This window comes from Callorhinchus milii, unplaced genomic scaffold (assembly GCF_018977255.1).
Source record: "Callorhinchus milii isolate IMCB2004 unplaced genomic scaffold, IMCB_Cmil_1.0 Scaffold19, whole genome shotgun sequence".
Taxonomy (NCBI): domain Eukaryota; kingdom Metazoa; phylum Chordata; class Chondrichthyes; order Chimaeriformes; family Callorhinchidae; genus Callorhinchus; species Callorhinchus milii.
The window spans coordinates 11,994,470-12,006,077 of NW_024704760.1; the positions used below are offsets into that span (position 1 = coordinate 11,994,470).

Genomic DNA, 11,608 nt, shown 5'->3' on the forward strand with positions numbered 1-11,608 from the left:
TCCTTTGTTCCACCAGCGGTGGTCGCGCTTTCAACCACTACACCCTGAAACTCTAGAACATTCTCTTCTAACCCTTGGCCTTGCCCCTTTCTTCCCCCATCTTCAGGTCACGCCTGAAGACCTTCTTCTTTGACCATGCCTGGGGTCACCTCCCCCGCCCCCCCATCCGCGGCTCAGGGTCCTGTTCAAGCGCTCTGGGACACTAGCCCACATGAGGGACGCTATATAAATGCAAGCTGTTGTTGTAAAGTGGATTGACTGTATTTTAATGCTATAAATTTATCAATATTTAGTTTCAGGCCTCATAGAAGATGTGGAGGTTATTCCCCATGATTAGCTGCGCCAACAAATTTCCTTCTGTGCCTTTAGTGAATTATGATTATGCAACTTGCTAATGTTTCTCAGGAAGAAACTCTGCAGAAGATTAGGGCTTAAAGTGAGCGATATTTCACTGGAAACGAGGAGGAAGTCAGCTAAGTCTGCTAAAGAGCAGTGCCCTGGAACTGCAAGGGATTACGGAATTTAAATTAAGTGGTTTAATGAAAGAACCACATCTGGCATTTAATAATAATCCTTACATTTGATATGGAGTCCTGTAGTTTAGTGGTTAGAGCACTCGCCTCGCAAGCGAGAGGATCTGGGTTCGATTCCCGACTGCTCGTGGGACACTGCTGTGCTCAATTGGCTGCCGCGTTTTGCCCACAAAATGTACAGTCAATTAATTTTACAGTATATTCTGTGATGCGTTTTCAAAGACGTGATAAGGTCCTATATCAAATACAAGGATTATTATTATTGTTTAACACGAGCACTGAGCATGTGTTTGTGCCCAGATATGTGTTTACCGAAACAAACATCAAGTAGCCACCACATGAATTAGCAAAAGGAGTTTGACGAAAGCTGCTGCTTGTTTGTCATTTTACAAAGCACTTTGAGTCCTTTTGTTTGAAAAGTGTTATATTCACCCACAAAGTCACTGGACTTCATTGCAAAATGCTGTGAACGGCTTTGTGACATTCAGTAAGATGCTAAGGAGCTATATCAAAATCCAAGGATTATTATTCATTATGAAAGATATATAGGCTCTACAAATAGGTTCCAAATGTTGTAGTGGACAAGAAACAAACAGCACTGCCTACCGTTGGCAGATGCATGTGGAGTTTTTCTTGTGTAAAGGGATGCTTGCTAATCAGGCCAGTTAAGTTTTCTCACAAAACCAGATTATTTTCTTGTGATATTTTGACTGCTATTAAAATGATTTAATTTTTAAGAGATATCTGATAGAAAATTGCTGAGGGTTGGGATGGTGGGGTGTGAAAGAGGAAGGAGAGATTGCTTTTCTGTCTGTCTTTGATTCAGGTGAATGTAAAAGGATCGTCTTGCTTTAATAATAGCTTTAATAATAATATTCCTTGTATTTGATACGACACCTTATCACGTCTTCGAGACGTCTCAAAGCGCTTCACAGAATATACTGTAAAGTGAATTGACTGTATTTTGTGGGCGAAACAAGGCAACGAATTCCACACAGCAGCGTCCCACAAACACAGTGACCAAATTTTTTTTTGAGGAATTATTACCCCCGGAAAAGCGATCCACCAATTGACTAACAACCGAATTCCTAGTTACTGCTAGGTAAGCAGAGGCGTGTGGAGTAAGGAAACTTGCCCAGCGTTTCGCCCTGCCGGGAATCTAACCCAGGTCCTCTTGTAAGGCGAGAGCTCTAATCACTGAGCTACTGGACTACAGGCTTTCACTATTTTAAAGAAGGACTTTTCTCCCAGTTATATTCCTTCCCCTTCACAGTACACCAGTGTGCCATTGTTTGCGTTCAGGCAGATTTTGTGCATAATAAACACACAATTTTACGTTAATGCATTCTCCATTTCATTGTCTCTACTTCCATTTCATTGTCCTCCCCCCCCCCCCCCCGAAATTATTTGGGATTGTTTGCAGTTTTTAATGGCTGAATATTGTTTGGGTATGGCTTTATAACTCTCAGTCCAGAATCTGACAAAACCCTCTTAATTTTTTCCGTAGGAGCCAATGAAGTCCTGTTAGTGATTGGTGGGTTTGGAAGCCAGCAGTCCCCCATTGACATTGTGGAGAAATACAACCCCAAGTCTCAGGACTGGAGCTTCTTGCCCGTGAGTACATGGTGGGGAACTTTGCTTTTTCCTGTCCTCCCAGGAACTGTGACTGTGTTTCTCTGCTTGCAACATCCATCAACCTGGTTTTACAGGCTACAGAGAAAATCACTGTTTGTTTCTTTGCTCAACAAGAGCAGTAGATTGTGTGAGGGCCTCCATGGCAGAGTCTAACCTCCTCAACTCAGTTGTGCTGTTGCTGCCCTGGGAAATGGGCGCTCACTATATAATGCGAATTGTTGTGATTTAAACCTGGGGCCACTTTCTGATTCTAACCTCACATTAGACAACGGGTTTATTTTGCAGAGCATCACCCGCAAGAGGAGATACGTGGCCACTGTGTCTCTGAACGACCGGATTTACGTGATTGGCGGCTACGATGGCCGCTCCCGTCTCAGCTCTGTGGAATGTCTAGATTACACCTCTGATGAAGATGGCGTCTGGTACTCCGTGGCCCCGATGAATGTGCGGCGAGGCCTGGCAGGAGCCACAACGCTCGGTGGTAAGGGAGTGGCCGCTTGTGTTTGTGTGTCGCTGCTGCAATGGGTCAAACACAATGGTCTGAGGCTCCAGATGCAGTTAGAGGTGATGGGCCCAGGTTACAGTTCAAAGTAACGAAGAAGAAAAGTTAAGGCAAACTTGCTGATGGTTATAAACCTCTCCCAAATTTGGTGGAATTTAGGATGTATTTAGCACATGAAATGAATAATAATAATCGTTGCATTTGCTATAGCGCCCTGTCACATCTTCAAGAATTTCGAAGAACTTCATAGAATATACTGTAAAGTGAATTGACTGTACATTTTGTGGGTGAAACATGACAGCCTGCGCACAGCAGTGTCCCCTAAACAGTCATGGATTGAGTAACCATTTTTTTTAAGGGATGACCCCAGGAAAAGCAATCCGCCAATCGACTATCAACTTATATAAACAGAGGCGTGTGGAGTAAGGAAACCTGCCCAACGTTTCGCCCTGTCTGGGAATCAGATCCAGGTCTTCTCGCTTGCTCTAACCACTGAGCAACAGGACTCTCTCTTACCATTCGGTTGTGGCAGGTTCTAAATTGACGCCAATGTTAATGTCTGGAATGCAGAATAACTGGGAGTAATTGAGCAATTTTGTGAAGTAAATTGCCTTCTTGATGGTGTTTTGATGGAGTTTTATACCGAAGTGTAGGCAGCTCGGCTGCTGGAAGGTGTGTGAACAGAGTTGGATGTGGAGATGTGAACGCAATGTCGATTTTATAGTCTTTTTTATTAAAAAAAAGTAAATTGCCGAAAATAGATTTTAATCAATGAGAATTTATTTACGTTTGATTGCGGAACATCACAAAATGGCTGAATATTGATGTTTACCGATTTTTTAAATAAATTTTCTGCAACTCTGTGTAACTGGTGTGGGAGCTTATCTGACTGTGTTATATGTAGACATGCTTTAGACCAGGGTGGTCCAACTGGCGGCCCACGGGCTGATTTATTCTATCTCCCGCCTCCATTTCACCTGGTCCACCCACTCTCTATAACCCATAAATATTATGTTACGTTTCTGGAAGAGAAACACAAAAATATTGCTTATGTGGCCCGCAGACATTTCTCAAATAGGGCATCCGCCCCTCTGCAGCCGAAAGGTTGGAACCCCTGCTTTAATATTACAGTGTAGAGCATATTGGTGAATCTATCCCTCTTGTGATCTTCACTAATCCCGTTGTCTGGAAATTGCTGTTAATTTCAGATATGATCTACGTGGCGGGTGGGTTTGACGGGAGCAGACGACACACGAGCATGGAGCGGTATGATCCAAACATTGATCAGTGGAGCATGCTGGGAGACATGCAGACTGCCCGCGAGGGAGCTGGCCTGGTTGTAGCCAACGGTGTAATCTACTGCATTGGTGGGTTTTCAAGACCCTTTGACTGTCCCGCCCTGCCCCAACCCACCGTGCCCTGCTGTGCCCTGCCTTGGAGGGTTTGTGTTCTGTCCTACACCCTGATTGAATTGCTGCCTCTCCGACCTGCTTATTCCCCAACCCACTACTCACTGCCTCCACTCGACTACCTCCTGCCTCCACTCGACTGGCTACAGCCTCCTGCATGTCCCAAGTGCTCTCTGTTCCACCATTGGTGGCCGTGCTTTCAGCCACTACACCCTGACATTTTGCTTCTTCCTTCCCCATCTTCCGATTGCACCTGAAGACCTTCCTTTTCGACCGTGTCTTCAGTCCTGGCTTGGTGTCGTGCTCTGTCACTGTCAAGTGTTCTGGGAAGCTACCTTGCATGAGGGGTGCTATATAAATATAAGTTATTGTTGATGCTTGCTAATAAAGATACTTATATGATGACAGTATAGAATGCACTGCCTGAAAAGGTGATGGAAGCAGATTCAATAATAACTTTCAAAAGGAAATTGGATATTTAGTTGAAAAGGAGAAATGTGCAGGGCTATGGGGTAAGAGCGGGGGAGTGGGACTAATTGGTGGCTCTTCAAAGAGCCGGCACAGGCACGATGGGCCGAGTAGCCTCCTTCTGTGCTGTAAGATTCTATGATACAGAACAAGACACACAGTGCAGTGACAATTCCAAAAGGCAAATAATTAGCCGCTTGTTTCCCTGAAATCTTTGAATGAGGATTGTACCATAATACACAGAATCCATATTTACGAGGTAAGTAAGGAAGGATATGGGAAATTACATAGAATTACTTAGAATATACAGTACAGAAACAGGCCATTCGGCCCAACTGGTTTATGCCGGTCTGTGCCACATGAGCCTCCTGCCCTTCCTCAACTAAGCTTCAAGCATAACCTTCTATTCCTTTCTCCCTCATGTACTTATCTAGCTTAATAGACAGGAGGATGGGATTAAATGATAATCTTTGTATTTGATATAGCACCTTATCACTTTGTTGAGACGTCTCAAAGCTCTTCACAGGATACTCTGTGTATTTTGTTGGTGAGCCCTTTTTTTTACAATACGCATAACAAACTAGTGATACAGATTAATTTTTACAAGTACATGCTATTAGACTTGAGTGCTTTACTGTTGAGTTAGTGGGGTTAAAGCAGAAATAATGGTATGGGTATGATCAATAATAGATAAATAGATTGTTTTGCTCATACAATACACAGTCAATCCACTTTATATTCCATAAAGCGCTTTGAAACATCTCAGCGACGCGTTAAAGCGCTATATCAAATGCCAAGATTATTATTATCAATACTGGAAACCAGTGGGGAGGGACAGGGAGTAACTGAATAGTGTTTTTGCTGACAGACGAGTGCAGATAATGACTCACTCCACACACCAGCCCTCGTGCTCTCTTTTGTTACAGGTGGTTACGATGGGATTAACATTCTGAGCTCTGTGGAGAGGTATGACCCACACACCAGCCACTGGACACATGTCACACCGATGGCCACAAAACGGTCAGGTCAGTTTAGCACTCTCACCGCTTCAAAGTCAGAGGGTAGTAGGTTCAAACCCCACGGCGGGACTTTAAACTCAGTGTGGGCCAATATTTCAATACAATAAAACTCGCTTGAGTCTGTTGCGATTCGCCCACAAAATATATAGTCAATTCACTTTACAGTGTATTCTGTGAAGCGCTTTGAGACGCTTCATAGACGTGAAAAGGCGCTAGTTTATATTATTTATATTATCTGTATAAATCGTATAATCACCTAAGTCGTACATCTGCCCCAGTCCCGTTCAAGAGTTTAATATTCTTTGCAAGTTTGACATAACTCATACTTTGCATGTCATATTAATGGTATGATCCCAACTGATAAGACTTATATGAGATTTACTGTGTAGTATTGGGAGAGTGATGAGGTCCTTGGGATGATATGTTAAACTGAGGTCAGTCTGACAGTTTAGGTAGACATTAAAGATCTCATGGCATTATTCAAAAAGAAGGGAGTTTCTCCGGCTGTCCTGGCCAACAAACCCCGTAATAAAATTGGGTCATTCACTTCATGCTGTTTGTGGGACATTGCTGTGCGCAAAGTGGCTGTTGCATTTGATTATAAATACACAGTCAGGACACTTTACAGTAAATCCTGTAAAGTGCTTTGAGACCTAATCCTGATGTGCAAGGCTATTATTTTCATGTTTTCTATGTGCAAACATTTTGGTTGTTTAATTCTTTCCTTGTAACACGTACGCTCTGGTTGGCTTTTGGACGTTCCAGTTACTGACCCGTTCTTGCCACCGACTGAGCTCAAATATAATTTTGTTTGTCTCTATTTTGCACAGAGTTCTTTCATTGTAAGGAGAATTCTGATCAGCTTAGTATGAAGTAAAGCAGGTGTCCCAGTATTTCTGTAAAATCTGTAAAAGTATTTTGCATCTCATCTTACCAGTACAATGGAGTTGTGTAGCATAGTGGTTAGAGTACTCGCCTCACAAGCGAGAGGACCTGAATTTGATTCCCGGGTAGGGTGAAACCTCTGGCAAGTTTCCTTATTCCACATGCCTGTTTACCGAGCAGTAAGTAGGAGCCCGGTTGTTAATCAATTGGTGGATCGCTTTCCGGGGGGGTAATAATCCCTTCAAAAAAAATTAATAATTTGATCACTCAATCCACGACTGTTTGTGGGGCACTGCTGTGCACAATTGGCTGTTGCATTTCGCCCATAAAATATGCAGTAAACTAATTTTACAGTATATCCTATGAAGCGCTTTGGGACGTCTCAACGACATGTTAAGGCTCTGTATCAAATGCAAGGATTATTATTGTTACACAGGAGCTGGAGTGGCTTTGCTGAATGACCACATTTACGTAGTGGGTGGCTTTGATGGCACTGCCCACCTCGCCTCTGTGGAAGCTTACAACATTCGGACGGATTCCTGGGTCATGGTAACCAACATGACGACACCTCGATGCTATGTTGGAGCAGCAGTTCTGCGTGGGAGGCTGTATGCCATTGCTGGGTACGTCAGATTACAGTGAATAGTTTAAATAATCATCTTGATTTACCAATGGAATAAAGGCAAGTGGTCCTCAGATTGTAATGAACCACACTAAAGAATTCTACTTGATTGTAACCAAGAGTGGGATTGGGGTGGCCATCTATAGGTGAATAATACGAAGCATAAATACGCTTACCTATTAATCTGCTCCTGGGAGTTGTATAGGACAGAAGGTGGCAGGAAAGTTGACAAAGCTGTTAAAAACGTGACCTTTGGCTTTATAAATAGAGGTATAGAGCATAAAAGCTATGAAAGAGGCATAGTAAGGCAAGACTTCTTGTGAGCTTGGATTCTATAACAACAACAACAACAAGATTCCATTTACAGAGCGCCTTTCACGTCGGGAAGACGTCCCAAGGCGCTGGACAGTTGGGTCAGGACCCGAGCAGGGGGGAAATGGTCAGGGTGAGGGGAGGGAAGGGAGGGAGCGAGGAGGGGTTTGAGAGTCGAGAGGGGAGCTGAAGGCACGGTCAAAGAGAAAGGTCTTGAAGGAGGAAAGGGAGGAAGCGGCGAAGGCACTGGGGGATGTAGTTCCAGAGTCTGGCATAAGCATGGAATCTGTTACATTGACATTTTTAACTTATTATTACAGGCTTGATGTGTAGATATTTGGACCTGACAACTTATTCCACAATAACAAATTACATTTCCGTAAAGCCCTTCATGTCAGGAGGGGGTCCCAAGGTGCTGGACTGTTAGGGATTTGAACCCGAGCAGGGGTTTGGGATCAGGAGGGGTGGAGGGTAGAGGTAGGAGGATGACTGAAGATACAGTCGAAGAGGAGGGTCTTGAGACCTGCCTTGAAGGAGACAAGGGAGGGAGCTAGGTGAAGGGACTGTGGGATGGAGTTCCAATGGGTGGGGCCAATACTTATTATTCAGTACTCTTGTTTTTCACACAGGACATGGCGATACTGACCACTCGTGGTGGTGAATTCCAAACCCTGACAATCTTCTGAGAAATTCCTTCTAAACTCTCCCGTGATTTCTGTCACCGATACCCAAACTGACATTCCCTATTTATACTGTCTTGTGCTTTCAGTACCTTGAAGATCTGTATCATATCCTGTTTAATTTATTCTGCTTCAGTGGAGAAGGCCACAATTTCCCATTATTTATAACATTATCTGCTGCTGTGCAGAGTAGAGAGAGCCACATTCCAAGAAAGGCATGGTCCCCTACTCTACTCTGTCCTGCTATCATGGGGGTTTCCTCTTCTGGTAGTTGACCATTCAACAGCAGGATTTCAGGAGACAATCTGTATGGCTCCCAGTCTAGAGCATTCTCTCCTGACCTGAAGGAAAGAGGCCGCATGGGAAATACTGAAACAAATTTGCCTTTATTTTGGGCGGCTTACCGGACTGGGAATCTTTCTTCTGTAATGATAATAATCTTTTCATTTGAAACAGGGCCTTATCACGTCTTCAACACGTCTCAAAGCGCTTCACAGAATATACTGTAAAGTGAATTGACTGTATATTTTGTGGTCGATACATGACAGCGAATTGCGCACAAACAGTTGTAGATTCAGTGACCAAATTATTATTTTTTGAAGGGATTATTACCTCCAGAAAACTAATCCGACAAATTGACTAACAACCGGGTTCCTACTTACTGCTAGGTAAACAGGTGTGTGGAGTAAGGAAACTCGTAACATTTCGGCCAGGAATTGAACCCAGGTCTCTTGTTTGCGAGTCGAGCACTCTAACCATTACGCCACAGGACTCCAGATTGTGAAATCAATCTGGTAGAAGCGAAGCTCTGATATTTTTTGTGTCTTTGTTATTGACAGATACGATGGGAATTCACTACTGAGCAGCATCGAGTGCTACGATCCCATTATTGATAGCTGGGATGTGGTCACTTCGATGGGGACTCAACGTTGCGATGCTGGTGTGTGTGTACTGCGGGAAAAGTGACACTGGATCAGAGAACTATCAGCTAATGCTGGTGAGTCAGTGAGTGAGTCAGTGACTGAGTCAGTCAGTCAGTCAGTCAGTGAGTGAGGAGAATTTGAGGAAGGAGCCTGAGTGGGATCTGTACCACGGGAGCCTGAAAGTCATATTGCCTTCAGTGTGGTGGTGTTTCTGCATTTTTTTGAGATGTGCAATAATTGGTTTTAAATGTCCAATGAATCTTTTGGTAAATAAGCAGCAATTTTTCAGTCAAGACATTCTGCTGTTGAGAAACAAGATTTGTGGGAGTCCCACAGACTTTTCAAACACTGAAATTGTACAGCAATGGTAAAAACTGGACAATGTTGTAAATTAGATTTTTTTCTAATATGATGGTTGCTGCTCGGGTCTGAACAAGGAAATGCTGCAGAGAAAGCGGCGTGGCCAGAAACACTTGTATTTACGTCACTGTGGCTTACCGTCCTGTTCATAGCTCCTCACTATCACTGACCGCCCAGACTTTTCGACAAATGAAACCTGAAAGTGCTGCTTTTACTGCGTGTTTCCTGTTATTAAGCTGTGGTTGGCACACAATAATGTGCATGTTCAACACACTGCATTAGAAATGATTATAAAATGATTGTTCATGCCTGTATGTTGATCAAGCAGATAAATGTAACTTCTCTCCCCACCACCAACCCCCCACCACCCAGCACACCACCGAACTAATAAAAGTGTCCCTTCTCCTAAAAACAATTTGTGCTTGCTTGCAAAAAAGTTGGTATTTAAGATGTTTTAACACAACTGTTTCTCTTTCACTACAACAGAGGGTGTGCACATTCTCTGACCTACTTTGGGTCAGCTTCCAGTATAAGTAGCATTCTCTTTATCTGCACTCTACAGCAAACATTGTGCAAACTTATCTTGAAACTCTTTCCTGCTCCCTATACAACCACCTGCATGTCCATCTTACCACAGTGTTTTCCTTCGTCATTTAAACCAACTACTGTTGACTCATTTCTAATCGTAGGGTGTGGGGGGGGAGGGGGGGGAACAGTTGACTTGATGATGTGGTTAGAATTCAATTGCGCACACATTAATACATAACAGATTTGACTTGCACAGGGGTTGAGGGAAATTACTGGACACAGATATGAGAAAAATAAAATAACACTGTTACTCAATCCACCACTGTTTGTCGGACGCTGCTGTGTGCAATTGGCTGTCGTGTTTCGCCCACAAAATATAGTCAATTAACTTTTTATATTTATATTTTATATTTATATTCTGGGAAGTCCTTTGAGGCATCTTGAAGACGTGATAAGGTGCTATATCAAATGCAATATTATTATAAGGTCCTACGAATCCACAGGTTCCGCTTAATATCATCAGTACATGGAACTTCATGATATTACAGTATAAGAGGAGAATGGCTGCTTCCATTTGCCTCCAGCGGTAAATCAATCCCCTCTTGACTCCAACCCCTAGCTCAGGTGCACACTCTTCACTACCAACGTCTTGGGACGTCCTGCCAACGTGAAAGGCTATTTGTTGTTGTTGGTAGAGCATAACCCAAAGCAGAGTAACGAGAGATGACTAAGACACCGAGAGTGAACATATATCATTTTCTTACACTTGTTTCCTAGGACAATTCAGAAGAATGTATCATAAACTGACTAGAGACTATCATTCTCTCCCTTCTCCCCCCCCCCACCCCGGAGGCCTGGATCTGTGAGATTTTAGTAGCGGTTAAACAGTCACTACACTCTGGTCTAGAAAGCTTCGTACTCGAACCTTGATGTGGACACATCCTATAATCCGCCTACCCTGCTGTTAAGACTGGTGTTTTCACACTGCCTTTTATATGCATTCTAAAACCTTTTGGAAGTCCCACGTAGGTAGATGCTGGCTACACGATCGTGCTAGTCAGTCTTCATTGTGTGGAGTCCTGTAGCATATTGGTTATAGCACTCACCTCGCAAGCGAGAGGAACTGGGTTTCATTCCCTGGCAGGGCAAAACCTTAGTCAAGTTTTGTTACTCCACATGTCTCTGATTATCTAGCTTTGAAGCGCTTTATCAAATGCAAGGATTATTATTAGTATTATTGTTGTAATAGAGTGAATTCTGCGTCACTCTAATTGTCGGAACTTTATTCCTGGTCTCTATGGCACTGGGGACGTGGGGAAAAAATTAGTTTGAAAACAGCTAGGGCCATAAGTTGTACATCGCATGTGGTGTGATAATAAATAATAATAATCCTTGTGGTTGATACAGCGTCTTATCACGTCTTTGAAACGTCTCAAAGTGCCTCATAGAATACACTGTGAAGTGAATTGACTGTATATTTTGTGGGCAGAACTTGGCAGCCAATTGTGCACAGAAGCGTCCCACAAAGAGTCGTGGATTGAGCTACCAAATTATTATTTTTTTGAAGGGATTATTACCCCCGGAGAACCTAGCCGCTAATCAACTAACAACCGGGTTCCTATTTATTACTGGGTAAAAGAGGTGTGTGGAGTAAGGAAACTTGCCCAACCATGCGCGCAAATCGATCCCGGGTCTTCTCCCTTGCGAGGCGAGTGCTCTAATCACTATGCTA

At 43.3% G+C, this 11,608-nt stretch overlaps 1 protein-coding gene across 8 annotated transcripts in view; it reads left to right on the plus strand.

Annotated features, from left to right (window-relative positions):
* klhl12 (kelch-like family member 12) overlaps positions 1-11,608 on the plus strand; it is a 37,930-nt gene that overhangs the window by 20,685 nt on the left and 5,637 nt on the right. For 6 of the 8 annotated variants that reach the window (XM_007901602.2, XM_007901603.2, XM_007901604.2 and 3 more), the window contains 6 exons: positions 2,041-2,147; positions 2,454-2,649; positions 3,879-4,037; positions 5,474-5,572; positions 6,888-7,074; positions 8,905-9,760. In XM_007901602.2, the coding sequence (XP_007899793.1) occupies positions 2,041-2,147; positions 2,454-2,649; positions 3,879-4,037; positions 5,474-5,572; positions 6,888-7,074; positions 8,905-9,031 (875 nt within the window). In that variant the 3' untranslated portion in view covers positions 9,032-9,760. Of the gene's footprint in view, positions 1-2,040; positions 2,148-2,453; positions 2,650-3,878; positions 4,038-5,473; positions 5,573-6,887; positions 7,075-8,014; positions 8,531-8,904; positions 9,761-11,608 lie in introns of those variants that run through there. The other 2 variants (XM_042342060.1, XM_042342061.1) reach the window with 2 other exon arrangements.